Source organism: Canis lupus, chromosome 1, assembly GCF_048164855.1.
Source record: "Canis lupus baileyi chromosome 1, mCanLup2.hap1, whole genome shotgun sequence".
In the NCBI taxonomy this organism is placed as follows: Eukaryota; Metazoa; Chordata; class Mammalia; order Carnivora; family Canidae; genus Canis; species Canis lupus.
In genome coordinates, this window is record NC_132838.1 from 55,069,186 (window position 1) to 55,084,622 (window position 15,437).

Genomic DNA, 15,437 nt, shown 5'->3' on the forward strand with positions numbered 1-15,437 from the left:
ACACTGTCCTTCTTGCTCACATTCCACTGGCCAGAGAAGGTCACATGGCTAATCTGGGGGTGTGAAAAGTGAGAAAAGAGACTCTGCCTTTTCGGGGAGAAACTAAAAAGTCACATGGTGAAAGGCACAGATACAGGGAAGGGCAAAGAGGCCAGCCAGTAATGCCAGCTGTCACAGTCTGCCTCTTGGAAACAAACGATCCCAGCATCAGACTCAAAATTCAGTCTTATGACCTACACCACATCTGGATGCCACACATTTGAAACCAAACACCTATGAAATAAAAGATTTCTGCCTCCATGCCCTACAAACAAAAGACAATCACAAAAAATATTCTCAATTGAAAAGTGGACCAATCAGAGATGCATCCAGTCATGGACCCACTGGCAGGTGTCACTGGCCCTCTTCTCTGGGTGGAGGGTATGCCTGGAAAGGCCCAGGTACTTTGTCCTAAAGGCGGCTCCCAAACCATTGTTCCCCTTATTGCCCTATTCTGGACTATTCTGTGCTTTTCAGCCAGCTGACTTACTATTAACACAGACACTTCGGCATTGTTTTGACTGGTATTAGCATGGCATCTTTTCCCATGGTTTTGCTTCTAAACTTTATATTTAAAGTGTGATGGTTGTAGGGAACATATTAGGTCTTACTTTATTACCATGCCTGACAACCTATGCCTTTGATTTGTTTAGACCATTTACATTGACCCTAATTATTGATATGGCGGAGTTTAAATCACCGTCTTGCTATTTGTTTTCCAATTACCCCATCTCTTTGATTACTTTTTCTTCTTGTTCTGCTTTCCTTCAAACTGAGTATTTCCATGGATAAAGAAGGTACGAGATATATATATAACAACGGAATATTACTCAGCCATCAGAAAGGATGAATACCTACCATTTACATCAACATGGATGGAACTGGAGGGTATTTTGCTGAGATAAGCCAAACGGAGAAAGATAATTATCATATGGTTTCACTCATATGTGGACTATAAGAAATAGTGAAAAGGACCATAAGGGAAGGGGGGAAACAGTGGGAAAAATCAGAGGGAGACAAATCATAAGAGAGTCTTAATCATAAGAAACAAACTGAAGGGGACACCTGGGTGGCACAGCAGTTGAGTATTTGCCTTTGGCTCAGGGTTGATCTCGGGGTCCTGGGATCGAGTCCCACATCGGACTCCCTGCATGGAGCCTGCTTCTCTCTCTGCCTGTGTCTCTGCCTCTCTCTCTGTGTCTCTCATGAATAAATTAAAAAAATCTTAGGGGATCCGTGGGTTGCTGAGGTTTAGCGCCTGCCTTCTGCCCAGGGCATGATCCTGGAGTCCTGGGATTGAGTCCTGCATCAGGCTCCCTGCATGGAGCCTGCTTCTCCCTCTGTCTGTGTCTCTGCCTCTCTCTCTCTCTCTCTCTCTCTCTCTCTTTCTCTTTCTGTGTGTCTCTCATGAATAAATAAATAAAAACTTTAAAAATAATAATAAAATAAAGTCTAAAAAAAAGAAACAACTGAGGGTTGTGGAAGAGGAGGGGGTGGGGGGATGGGGTAACTGGGTGATAGGTATTAAGAAGGGCACATGATGGGGATCCCTGGGTGGCTCAGCGGTTTAACGCTTGCCTTTGGCCCAGGGCATGATCCTAGAGTCCCGGGATCGAGGCCCACATCAGGTTCCCTGCATGAAGCCTGCTTCTGCCTCTGCCTGTGTCTCTGCTTCTCTCTCTCTCTCTGTATCTCTCATGAATAAATAAATAAAATCTTTTTTAAAAAAAAAGCGCACGTGATGTGATGAGCACTGGGTGTTATACTATATGTTGGCAAATGGAATTTAAATAAATTTTTAAAAAACTGAATATTTTCTATAATTCCATTCTATCTCCTTTGTTGACATCTGAGCTACAACTTTGTTATTTTCATGACTCTGTTAAATAACTCTGTTATTTTCATCAATTTTGAATTGATGGCAATTACCTTCCACTCATCATGGCCCTCGCTGTAGGGACAGTATCTCACGTTTGGTTAGCGTGGGCACCTTACACCACTAGAATTGTATTTCTCCCCTGACTCTAAAGCTCTTTGGTCATATATTTGCTCAAACATGTTATAAACCCACACTTCATTGTCATTATGTTTATATAAAATTTATTTGATAAAATACTAAAGTTTTACAGACTAATGATATCATAGATTTATCATAATATGTTTTAAAACCTAAAACTAATAAGTTTCATTTATAATTCCTAATTTGGAATGATTTTTTAAAGATTTATTTATTAATTTATTTTGGTGGGGAGGAACAGAGAGAGAGGGAGAAGACCGACTCTGCGCTGAGCTCAGAGCCCCTTGTGGGCCTCCATCCCACGACCCTGAGATCATGGCTTGAGCCAAAATCAAGAACTGGACACTTAACCAACTGAGCCATCCAGGCATCCTAGGAATTATTATTTTTTTAATAGGAAAAAGAAGTCATTTAGCCTTTTCTGTTTTTTTACAAGAAAACAAAAGTTAGAAGTATAAACATATTTAGATATGAGAAAAATAAGCTTTTCTTCTCAAAACTATAGCTATGGGAACTGAGGAGAAAGGATTTTAATCACAAACCACTTGTAGGTTTCTGGGTATATTGCCATAATACAAATATAGTGTCTTTATTACAGAGCACTGTAATTCTCCAGTGGGGGATAACATATTTAAAATATATATAATATTATGCCAAAAAAATAGAACTAGTAGGTTTAGATCCCTTTAACTTTATGTGAGCTTCTAGTTTTCTGGTTGGCTGTAATTTTAACCTGATTATGGATGCACCATCTTAATCTTACACAGATATCATATATTCATTTGCCCGTATTCCTGGTCAGGAATGTGTTCATTACACATTCACCTTTTAAATACATTATTTCGAAAAGTATTTTTCATTTTTGAAGGCATAATAGTCCCAACCTATCATGACTTTCCCCCCAACAGATAAAGGAATAAAACAATCTGGCCACATACATTGAAAGTTGCAGGGAACAATTTTCAAAGATCACTTTCACCTTATATACATACAGAGAGTCAGGCTCTCCATAACCTCAAAGACAAGGAGTTCAATTCAGATTGTATAATTCCTTTTTTTTAATTGGACTATATATTTATTGTTCATGAAAGATTTAGAGACTACCTTAATCTTAGTAGAGAAATAATTCATAGGACTTTGCCATTGCATTCTGAATTAGGATAGATGGCCTAGGATCTTGACTAGGCGTTTCTTATATGCAGCAATACCTTATTCTAAGGGTTCCATAAATAAAGTTGGGCAACAATTTGTTTCATTGGCTTAGCATCTTATCTACGATGCTATAGCACATGTCACAGTTTCTACCAACTTTCCAAGACCGTTACCCCTTTCATTTCTCACAATAACCCTGTTAAGCAAGCATTTTCTTTCTCCATCTTTGCAGATAAGGAACTTGAATTTTTGGAGTGGATAATTCACACTCAAATCCAGGTCTTTTGCACCAAACAGCAGGTTCTTTGCACTACACGGCTACTGCTGCCTTACTGCCTAACCAGAAAAACACTGTTTGGTTTACTTAAATATTAATTCCCTGGATTTGAACTCTGGGTTGCCTTTAGAAACTCAAACGTGTCAAGACTGTCTATCTTCTACATGTAAAATCAGTTTCTCTAGCCAGAGTCCAAGACCCTGCAGAAAGGGCTGTGTGACTCAGTCTCCCTGGAGCCCGGAACATGGGGCAGGGCCATGTTCCCTGGCCATGCCCTCCAGGAATATGTCCTCAAGAACCCTCCACCCAGGCTCCTCTTATCCCCTCAGATCAGTCCTAGAGTACTGACACTTGCAGGTCTACCAAGGGGCGGGTGCCAGGGTAGACCCTAGGAGGACAAGACCCTGGGGCCAGCCTTCACAGAGCAGTGAGCTACAGAGGCGGGCAAGTTTTCTGTGACATGGACTCCCAGTGCTGTGGGATGCCAGGGAACTGTCCACCACCTCAAAGCCCAGCCCTTCTCCAGCAGCCTATGCTGGACAAGACCCACAGTGCAAACCGGGGACAGTTTCATTTCCTAGTTCCATCCGGGCAGTGTTTTTTTTTTCAAAAAAATATTCTAATACACTTATCAATAAATCTTCTGATTTGGGATATGTCTGCAAGTGAGCAGGAATAAAACCTAGTAGTTATGACATGGAGAAAAACTTTTAAGGGGCAAATGGTTGAGGAGAACCATGTCCCACTTCTACAGCAGGTGCAAGTACTCTAAACATTCAGTCCTTTGCACTGAGTTCTGGTTCACACTCAGTAAGGCAAATGGATAGAGTATACGGCCTCTAAGACGTCCGAGCACTGGACTGAGCCCCTGGCAATGATAATAATGAATTCACTAAGGTAACTAAAAAGTTAGCAGTGCTGACTTCTAAAACTACTTGTTCTCCTCCTTTGGGAAAGTTTCAAAGCCTTATTTCTCTTAACCTCTAACGTCCATAACACCATGTGTATCCATAATTCCGCTTTACAGGCCGAGCTCCAATGGACTGGCCATCTGTAACTCTTAGCAAGCAGAGGTTCTGAAAATAAAACTGGAACTAGTAGCATCAAAATAAGGATTCAGCCACTAGATGGAGAAATTGTCTCAGTCAAGAACAAGCAGCATTCTGGTTCTCTGGCGAGAATACAAACAGGAAATACATTTATAAATACTATTTGTCCAAACATATAAGCTGTAACTTTTTGTCAATTCATTTTATGTGCTTTTGCTTGAATTGTTTGAATTGGGTATACGTCGCATGTTAATCTTTCCTGTTCTGTGCTGTCATTATCCACGATTCAGTGTTGACTACCCAAAACTCTTAAAAATCATTTATCATTATTTGCATTTTTGTGGTAATCAGCATTGAGTAAATACATGCAGATTTCACTTCCAGTTCTGCAGCTCACTGGATAAAGCACCAAGGTTCACAGTAGATTGGTGCAAAGGCCTATGGGACAAGGTCTTTGCACCAGCTATCACAAAATCTCACCCCAAAAAAGAGGAGTCTGAATAATAACTAGACCAACCAAATTTGGATATTGCCTTTATTGTGCAGAAAATGTTTCCTGCTGATTGTCTTTGGCTACTTAAAAGAAAAATATAAACAATCATACGTTTAACAATACAAGAGATTAACTATCTATGCTCAGAACGAACATTCTAGGGGACAGAACAGGAAAATCTGCATTTCAACTACAATCTGCTGTCCTCGGCTATGATATGATGATTCACAGCGCAACTCCAACTGTGACACCTGCCATAAGGGGCCTGGAAAATACTCCAAAACAACAAGAAAGAGAATCCAGTGTGCTTTTTTTTTTTTTTTTTTTTTGTTCAAGGACTGGTGGAGTTTACGGATTCTGATGCGCCGAGTCATCTATGTGCTGCATAAGAAACGAACAAAAAGTTTCTGGACCCTAGCAAATAATTTTTATTGTAAATCGTGGTAAGTTTGATGAACTGCATTGCTTCTAGGCTGAATTCACCTGCACAGGAAGCGTCCCCAGTGCTGCCGCTGCTGCTGCTGCTGCTGATGATGATGATGTTGATGATGGTGTGCACAGCACTCTCGAGGAACAGCAGAACAGGTGTCCCTCGTCTTATTTTAAAGGGAGGGTGACAAGGCCTATTTCCTTCCTTTGACCCGTGAGCTGCCACTCTGTACCTGGGAGGTCAATCAAATCCACACTCGTGGCCACTGAGCCAGACACCCAGAAGTCCTGCGTCTTGGATAACACAGGCCTCAGCTACATGGAAGGCGGCGACACAGGCGTCCACGAGGCGATGAGGCGGGCTTGGGCCGAGGCGTCGTACTGGCTGTCGGGAACGTCTGTGGCCGTGGGGGCCCCCTCGTACAGCGGGGATCCGGAGGCCGAGGGAGCCGGGACCGTGTGGCCGAGAGGCGCCCCGTGCGCAGAGGAGCCCCGGAAGAACTGCGCTCCCAGCCCGTTGGACATCCCGGCCGGCTGCGCTCCCGGCGTGATGGTGCCGTTGCTCACGGACCACAGGCTGGGGTATTGGCTGAAAGGGAACAAAACCGGAGACACTCAGGCCATCAGTGACCTGGAGAGGGGCTCGAAACCCAAACACCGAGGCGTCCTCCTGCTGATCGCTGCCCTAGAGGGCGTCTTCCAGACAGGCCCTTTGCTCTGCTACTAAGGCACCTTCTCCGCACCTGGAAGTCACTGTCCTGTCCATCAGCAGGAAACTGAATGATGGGACACTGACTGTAAAGGTTGTGCACATATACACAGCTCCTGCCAGAGCCCCAGCAGCTCTTTCTGCCAGCAACTCCAGGCTCCACGTTTGGATCCCAAATCCTTAGATACCCTGAGTCGGATGTTTCCCAGGACACACTTAGGTGTGTGTTAATTAGCATGTCCCACCCAGCTGCTGGGGTTCTTGCCTTGGAAACAGCACCCTCCGGGAACACTAAGGTATGAAAGGTGCTCAAAGGACGCCTGGGTGGCTCAGTGGTTGAGCGTCTGCCTTTGGCTCAGGTCGTGATCCCGGGGTCCTGGGATCCAGTCCCGTATTGGGCTCCCTGCAGGGAGCCTGCATCTCCCTCTGCCTATGTCTCTGCCTCTCTCTGTGTGAGAATAAACACAGAGAATAAACAAATGAATGTTTGTTTCATTCATGAGAGAGAGAGAGACAGAGGCAGAGATATAGGCAGAGGGAGAAGCAGGCTCCATGCAGGGAGCCTGACGTGGGACTTGATCCCGGGTCTCTAGGATCACATCCTGGGCTGAAGGCAGGTGCTAAACCACTCATGAATGGTGAGTTCATGAATAAACAAATAAAATCTAAGAAAGAAAGAAAAGAAGAAAGAAAGAAAGAAAGAAGAAAGAAAGAAAGAAAGAAAGAAAGAAGAAAGAAAGAAAGAAAGAAAGAAAGAAAGAAAGAAAGAAAGAAAGAAAGAAAGAAAGAAAGAGAAAACAAAAAGAAAGAGAAAGATGCTCAAAATAGAAATAGGCCTGGTCCTCTGCGCTCTGTCCTGTGCATGACAGCTCGATGCAGTGCAGAAGAGCAGCCAGAGCTAGACCCCAACACAGAGCCCAGTGCTGCCCTTTACTGGCTGGGTCAGGGTACCCTGACCTGCCCCAGTTTTGGGCCTGTTTCCCAAGAAAGCAGGAAAGGGATATTAGGTCCTTCGAGCAACACAGATTAAACAGCATCCAACCATGCCAAAATTGCTTTGAGAAAATGACTTTCTATAAACGAATATCTTTCCCTTACTCCATATTGTGCTGTATTGTTCACCAAGCTCTGTCTTGTATTTCAGATGTATCAGACCTCGAAAACAAGCCTAAGTTGAATGAAATAGTTTATTGTCCCCATTTTGCAGAGAGAAAAAAACAGCTCTGAGATGCCTGTTCCAAAGGCGACTGCCATGGGGCTGTGGGGTCTCCACCACCAGCAGTTTGCAACCTGCAGTTTAGTCCATTTATGTACAGATTTCTAAGCCACCTTCCCGATCTTGATTGGTCAGCTGCTTTGTGCGTTGTTTGCTTTATTTTTTTTAAAGTAGACAATTAGATTCTGTTATAAAGTAATTGTTTCCTAGATAAAAGAATTAAGATCTCAGGCATATTTTGGTATTCTATATACAATAAATTGCAATGCTCTCATAGTCAAGATAACTTGTCTACAGACTCACTCTGCTGCGAGCCAACAACTTGCTAAATGATTTAGTATCTCTGAGCTTATTTCCTCAGTAAAAAATGAGAGCTGACTTTCAGCTTTGTCTTAGTTTTTTATAAAATCCCATGAAAAATCACAATACATTTGCAATCAGCTTGATTTTTAAGCCAATCTCCCTATATATTATTTTCAAGCTAATAATAAAATATTCCTTGTTCTTTACTAGTTACCAGCATATATGTGAAGGACTTTGATCCTGTATCCACAAAAAATGCCAACACATTTTTCCCTCAATTTAACAGCTCTTGGGCAGCCTGGGTGGCTCAGTGGTTTAGCACCTGCCTTCAGCCCAGGTGTGATCCTAGAGACCCGGGAGCAAGTCCCACATGGAGCCTACTTCTCCCTCTGCCTGTATTTCTGCCTCTCTCTCTCTCTCTCTCTGTATGTGTGTGTGTGTGTGTGTATATATATTCATATATCATGAATAAATACATAAAATATTTTTTAATTTAACAGCTCTTGTGAAAAAAATGGTTCTAGAAACATTTCTTCAAATTTCACCTGCTATCCCCAGCAACTCTGTAAAGACAAGCTGAGGATGGGGTTATATAGCATCTTTTTTCTTGTAGAAATGAGGCTCAGCAAGTTTAAGAGACTTGTCCTATACAGGAACTAGTAAGTGCCAGAGCCAGGATGGGGACCCTGGCTTCTCACTGTTACAACCCAGCCTCATCCATGCCACCCAGAGGGGGCCACTGGTCCTCCCAAAAGACAGACTAGAACAGTAACACACCGTAGTCCTGTAACCTGGGATCCCCGGGTTAGCGGTAGAACTACAGTAACAGCCCAGCCACCCACACGTGCAGAATAAAAGCCAACGGATGGAAATGGCATGAGTCACCCTCACAGTCCCAAGAGAGCATGCATTGTGTCCAGACATACGTTACCTAGAGCCGGTGGGTGGGCCGGCACTGTGGCTCATGGGGAGCATGCTGGTGTGGGCAGGCGTCCCAAGGCTGGGCCAACTGTCATGGGATTGGAGCATGGACAAACATGCAGATGGATTGTCAGAATAGGCTATGGGGTATAAGAAAGCGTCATTAGTGGGGAGTCTTCCAAGAATAACAGAATGCAGTGAAATATTAGCATCCACTGGCACTATCCAACACTGGCACTACCCAACAAAATGGGTATGGAATATGAAACAGAAGACTATCCAGGGTGCCTATCCAGACTATCCATGGCTATCTTGGCTCAGGTCATGATCTCAGCATCCTGGGATTGAGCCCCTTGTCCGGCTCCCTGCTCAGCATGGAGTCTGCTTCTCCCTCTACCCCTCCCCCCCTCACTTGTACTCTCTCTCTCTCAAATTAATAAATAAAAAAATCTTTAAAAAAAAAGACTATCCATTGGTCTATTTAATTGGTCACCAAAGGCAAATATTTATATATTGTGTATATATTTTGAAAATATATTCCAGTAAACCCAAGCTTTTTCTTTATCTTCAGATCAATAGATGCTCTGTAAAAATGGTATCCTATGATCACTTGATTGGGGATTAATTATCTTTAAAAATAAAAATAAATACAACTTTAACCTGCCTTTTCCCAAAATATTATTTCATAAGAGTTGAAAGACTTTAGAAACCATCACTCCAGGCAAAACTAAAATATGAGCCTCTGAGTCTAGCCACTGGTTGACCAAGACCCAATAACTATGTCTTTACCAAATAAGCTCCTTTCATTTCAAATCAGCTTTAACTGCTTAATTGTTTTATGGTGTTCATTAGCTATGTTCCTCCTTTTAAAGCCAGACAAAATTAAGTCTGGGCACAGGTGGTGTCAGAGGAAGTTAGGTAAAGGGATCTTAATGGTCTAGCCCTGGGTCGGCAGCCTGTAAGCTCCCGTTAGGATCACTGGGGAGCCTGCCGACACAGTATGCCAAGGCTGGCTTCCAGGTGAGGCTGCTGCTGCTCCAGGCACCACACCTGGAGCAACATAGTTAGTGGATCCCGGGAGAATCGCTGGAAATCATGTGTGGGTCTAGGTAAGCCAGTAATCCTTCTACCTGACTGACTCAACATCATCGCTTTAGAGAAGTTGATAAAATATCCAAACCTGGGCCCCTAGAGATAGACCCACGGTTCTGGAGAGAAAAAGCTCCAGGAGTAACTGAGTACATTGAGCCCACCAGCCCACTGTCTGGACGTCTTGCTGGCTGAGCCAGCAGCAATAGCATGGGCATGAAGAAAGGACTGGCTTGGGTGTGTGCTCCTCCCCTGATCTCTGGAATCCATCCTACAGATGCCGTTCCACCAGTGGTCTTCCATCCATCCCCAAACCCCAGGCCCACTTGGACTTAGAACTTACTTGGAGAATTATTCCGATGTGCGTAAGGGCTGGGATAGGGGGATGGACGGTGGTTCCTCAGGGCGGGGTACCTTTCACAGCCGTGCGTGGAGGGAAGTGAGAGGGGGCCTCCGAACTGAGGGTGGGGGGTGGCAGGTGGACACAGGGTGCTGGTTCCAGGGATGAGCCAACCCCCTGCTGTGAGAAAAGAATGCTGAGTAACGGGCGTTTCATTACCTCCATTATCTAAAGGGCAGGAGGGCTGAGACCAGGAATCGTGTGTCTCTTTCTGAGGGTCCCCGATGAAGTGAGGACTCTTGGTGTCTTACACCGAGTCCCCAGTCCAAGTCTTAAGGCATCTGGGCATCAACTCCCCATGAGAAGCCACAGGGCACCTGAGAAGAAGTGGGGGGCCCCAGCCTCAGCCAACGCCTGCTGCTTCTTCAAACCCCCCAGAATCTTCCCAGGCCCATCAGCTTCCAAGCCCTAACTGCTGGGCAAGAAAACACATAGAGAGATGAAATTCAGAGCCACACGCGCTCGAGACCCACGGAGTGAGTCATGCATGGGGTGTCCCCGCCCTGCTTTCACCTGCTCCTGCCACCACAGCACAAGGAGCGAGTCCTTGCTGGAAGTGTAACAGCTCCCGTCCGCTCTTCTTCTGTTTTAGGCTCACGTTCTCCCCACGTGCACATCAGTCAGAAAATCACTCTGACACTACCCTGCGCGCCTCTCACACTCCATCTCTTCTCCATCCACTGCTCTGAAGTTTGTTGTTGTTAATTCAGAAAAGCAACCTCTATGAGGACAACTACTCTGGCTATAGTTTCCAAACTACTAACAACGCTTCAGACAGTATGTGTGTGGGTGTGCCCACAAAGCCTGCCCACGCCACCCCCATCACTTGCCCAAGTGAGCGCAGCCCAGGAGCCACTTGGGAGAGCTGTTTGTTCAATTAGCCCAGAAGATGATTAACGAAGAAATAGAAGAGAAAACGAGTGTCAGCAGAATGTGCCATGCTGGTCCCCGCAGCCTCAGAAAGTGGCAGCAAGTGCTAACTTTTCTCTCCCAACCATGCCAGTTAAATTCCAAGCCCCTTCCCTGCATAGAGAGGAGAGCTACACAAAACTTTGCCTCCTAAGAGAGGCTACCCCTACTCCATAGATCTGCGCCACTTTGTTCTGGCTCATTGGACTCCGACAGGAAGCTGGAATTAGTGGACTTTCCCCATCCTACAAGCCACCATGCCCACCACACCAGCCTGAGTTCCTGGGCCACTTCCAGAACCACGATGGGCTGAGGGGAGAACCGCATCTGCACATACGCATCCTTCCACAGGTGGTCCTTCAGTCTGCCATCGTTGACAAAGACAGACGACATCTCCAAGTGGCTATCCCCAGCTGGCTTCTCCACTTGCCCAACAGAGCAGAGTCTAACCCCCCACCAGGATCTCAATAATCCCACCCAGACACTGTTAGAGCTGCCTCAGAGCCAAACAAAAGAGCCCCCCCTCCCCCGGGGAAATTCTCCCCTGACTTCCCTGCCAAGAGTCCCAAGTGCCCCATGAGCATCCCCAACCCCCAGGTAGAGCAGAGGCTGAAGACCAGTAATGACATTGCTCCAACATCACGGGCCCATGTGCCTCATACACATGGGTAGTCTGCTCCCCAGCCACACTCAGAAACGTGCTGTCAGCCACATCCCCAGCTCTGGCTCTCAGAAGCCTAGTCCCCGAAGCCAGGGACGCAGGGACAGAGTGCAACAAACCGTACATTGGGAGTACCCAGATTGCTGGCTGTCTCCAGGCTCTTCCATCATATCTTTGTGATCACTTCTGTCAAAAAAGTGTATTGAGGTGTCAAAAGAGGAGAACATTCAGAAAACAGTATTTGCAGCAACAATTCCTCTTTCTGCGTATGTCTTTGCCCAAAGGGTAGAGTTAGAATTCTCTCACCTTTCCTTTGCATCAAGGAAAGCTTTTGCAAATGGATTGTATTTAATTTTAAGAGCCGTGATCTGAAAAACAAGAAATCACATTTACTGGGGCATTGTCCATCAACCAGAGGATTATAATTTCATCCCGAGAAATTGAGAAACATCAGCACCCCCCTTTAAATATTCAAACATAAGCAGACTTCTTTCCAGGTCTATTTTTCTAGTTTGGTCTGAGATGTCTGAGTCATTGTAATATTTCACAAAGAATAGTACATTTATGGAAGTTTTTAAATTCTGCTTTTCAGAGCAGAACTCACAGTGACTTAAACCAGCTGCTGACAACAGCCTGTCTGCACACACCAAATAAACATCGCTCAAAACATAACCTGGATCCGCTTAGGAAATGGTGATTTGCTCCTTCCAGTTGGTGCTCAACACTGACAACCAGCTATTCACAAAATGTCTGTACTTTGGGGTCAGACTTAGAGATTTACAGGCACTGAAGGGTATTTTGTATCTCGCTGACCCTTCATATTGAACAGCTTTGGAGGGTTGCCCCCCTTCCGAAAGATTTGCTAAGATTTCCTCTTTCACTTATTTTGTTCTCAAGAAATTCTCATAGTACTGAGCCTAAATATTTTGTTATTTTCACTTGGAGCATTTAGTAGTTGGTTCTAGTTTAAGACACGTTTACGGAGCATTAAAGGAAAAATGCTTGAACAAGCACTATTTTTAAACTTTACTCCCCTCTGTCCCGATTTTTATGATCATAGTACATTATTTGAAAAGGCATAACTTATCAATCTAAGGAATACCAACACATAGGATGTCCGCATTCTTTGTGACCTCCAAGGGAACATCACCCAGATGCCCACCCTGCCGCTCACCTCCTCGTTCTGATAAGCAGTCACTGCTATGAACTGGGTCTCTGGGAAGCAGTGGCTGGTGATCATGCGCTGTGCGCCCCCAACTCTCACTATGTGGATCCGAGGCTCATACTTGTGTAAGGAGTTCAGCATGATCTGAGAGAGGCACACAAATGAGACGTTCAGATAACAAAACATCCATTTGTCCTGCTATTGCAGAGAAAAATACATCCAAGGTGCAGAAAATAGTGTAGCTCACGAGAAAGTGTCTTTACTGTTGAGGCTCGTGGGTTTCCCATCAGGTGCCGCTTCCCACGACTGGTTTAAGAAAAGGAATGTGAGATGCTACACACCATTAAAGGCAATGAATGCCCATCGTGAAATCCTTTGACCTGGTATAATAATGTTGTAATGCTTCCAGGATGGTTATAGACACCTTTAAAAGCCTGAGCTTGTTGGCGCCTTGCTCGAACATGGGGTCTCCCAGTAAAAACCCCCCAGTAAAGACACTCTTAGAAGAGGACAAATTTACAAGGCTGTTCAGACCAGGCAGTGAACACGATGGCACATATTTAGCATGAAAGCGATTCTTTAGGATCAAGGCTGATATTTTCTCTAACTCTAGGGAAGCTGAAGGCTTGAATGCAAAAGTTTGCCCAAAGTCTGAGACTTTGGGTCTCCAAAGGTGAAGCTCTGCACCCTTCCTGGGGCTCAGGACCTTGGTGTCACGGTCATCAGTTGACTATAAACAACACGGAAGGCTTCACTGAGGAAGTCTGTGGCAGTTTCTCCGGGACAGATGTCACCTCCCACCCCTCTGAACGAGCAGCCCCACCGCCCCAGAGGGCAGCTGCACACCTACCTGACCCCCTCCGTTGAGCTTGTTGGTGAGCTTGACTTTGCTAAAGGAGACGGGAGCCTTCATCCAGTGAGCTCCGAAGTTGGGCGAGTCCGGGTGGATGTAGACGCAGCTGGGCGCCTGGGGCTCGGGCTTGCCCCCTGGGACCCACTCTCCGTTCACGTACTTCCAGCGGTGGTTGTCGGCCGCCACGAAGTCCAGCAAGAACGAGTACATGGCGTTGGGGTCCAGGCCGGACACGTTCACCTTCAGGACGGGGAACATCCTCCTGCAAGGGGAGGGGATGCAGCAGGGGGACCCCGGATCTGAGTCCTTACACCCAAGGCACAGAGCCTGGGACACAAGCATGTCATTTGGGGGCAAAGAGAAGCCCTCCAGCCTCCCCTTCCCAGAACCCTCCCCACCAAGTCTCCACAGTCTCCCACGGCCTCCTCCTCGGGTTTCCGCTAGGGAAGGCGTGGGTCCCCGAGACTTCTCCCAGAAAACCCAGAGAGTGACGATCAGGGGACACGGGGCTCCGTTCCCCAGCCGAGCAGAAAGGAGCAAGAAGACCCCCGCTGGGAGAACTCCTTGGGACCGCGGGAGACTTTCCTCCAGGTCCCCCCAGAGCGCTGGGCACAAGTCGAGCTCCGGGCGCGCCTACCTGCCGTTCTTGGTCACCTGGGCGCGCCTACCTGCCGTTCTTGGTCACGATCATCTCGTTGGTGAGCTCCTTGAAGCGCAGCCACAGCTCGCTGTCCTCCAGGCCCACGCGCAGCTCGCGCTCCGTGGGGTCGCCCTTCTCGCTGCCCGCCTGCAGCTCGCTCTCCACGGCGCTCAGCAGGTGGTCCACTCGGTACTGCAGGCTCTTCCCCGCGCTCTCGGCGCCGGGGGAGCTCATCCTCCCGCCCGCCCCCTCCCCACCGCCCCCCGGAGCCCCGACTCGCTACCGCAGGGCCACCTTCACCCCCGTCTGACGGCGCGGGGCCCCCAGCACTGGCCGCGGAGGAGGGCGCGGACGGCGATCTGGGGGGGAGGGGGCGGGGGAGGGGTGGGGGGAGAGGTTATTCCACTTGAACTCCCGCGAGGCACGGCTGGAGTAGGTCTCTGGGGAGAGAAACCTCGTCCCCTCCCATAAATAGAGCGGCGGCGGCCGCGGAGGGGGCCGGCGGATTGGGCCGCGCGCCCTTTGAAGTGCGGGGCCAGCTGCCCATTGGCCGCGCGCGGCCACTTCAGACCCGGCCGGCGGGCTGGGGCGCCCGGGGGCCCACAATGGGCTCCCGCGCCTGTTTCATGCAAATCCCGGGCCGGGCCCGGCGCGCCCCGGCCCAGCCCCGACACCTCCGCCCTCCCCCAAATGTTTGCACCTCCATCAAAGCGGCGGGGCGGGCCGCGGGCGCGGGGGGTGGAGGAGCCGGGCGCCCGAGCTCGCCGCGGCCCGCGCGTCCCCGAGGGGCTGCCCGGCTCTGGCTCGCCGGCAGCCCCGGACCGCACCGCGGGCTCACCTGCGCCCGGCCGGAGCCCCCACCCGCGCACCCACCCGCGGAAGGGCGCCCTGTCGGCCTCGCGGGGTCGCCAGGTCCGGTCCTCTGCAGGCTGGGCGCTCCCCCAGCGGAGTCCCGTCCCGCCCCGTCCCGGGGCGCGCGGCGCTGCAGGTGACTCTGCGGACGGCCAGGCCCGTGGCTCAGCCCACCCCGGCGCCCCCGGTTCCCGCGCCTCCGCGGGTGTGGGAGGGGGTGCCCCGCGCCCGGAGTCTCTGCGGGAGGCTGGGCTCCGCGCCCA

General features: G+C 48.0%; 1 protein-coding gene across 2 annotated transcripts; it reads right to left on the reverse strand.

Annotated features, from left to right (window-relative positions):
• Window positions 1–5,055: 5,055 nt before the first annotated feature.
• TBXT (T-box transcription factor T) lies at window positions 5,056–14,735 on the reverse strand. 2 transcript variants are annotated; one of them, XM_072798620.1, is made up of 8 exons: window positions 14,351–14,735; window positions 13,680–13,944; window positions 12,839–12,973; window positions 11,971–12,032; window positions 11,789–11,850; window positions 10,038–10,211; window positions 8,616–8,745; window positions 5,056–6,045 (listed from the first exon to the last, which is right to left on the reverse strand). In XM_072798620.1, exons 1-8 carry the CDS (start codon window positions 14,554–14,556, stop codon window positions 5,772–5,774), a joined length of 1,308 nt encoding a protein of 435 aa, XP_072654721.1. In that variant the 5' UTR covers window positions 14,557–14,735; the 3' UTR covers window positions 5,056–5,771. The 2 variants fall into 2 exon arrangements, with proteins under 2 accessions (XP_072654721.1, XP_072654648.1); XM_072798547.1 differs by having other exon boundaries at window positions 10,038–10,214.
• Window positions 14,736–15,437: the final 702 nt, after the last annotated feature.

Coding starts and splice junctions, on each gene's coding strand:
- TBXT (XM_072798547.1), bottom strand. CDS start 14,556: ATGAGCTCCCCCGGCGCCGAGAGCGCGGGGAAGAGCCTGCAGTACCGA. Junction 12,974..13,679: donor AGCTCAACGGAGGGGGTCAG/GTAGGTGTGCAG, acceptor TGCCTCTCTCAG/ATCATGCTGAACTCCTTACA. Junction 10,215..11,788: donor GCAATCTGGGTACTCCCAAT/GTACGGTTTGTT, acceptor CTTTTCTCACAG/CAGGGGGTTGGCTCATCCCT.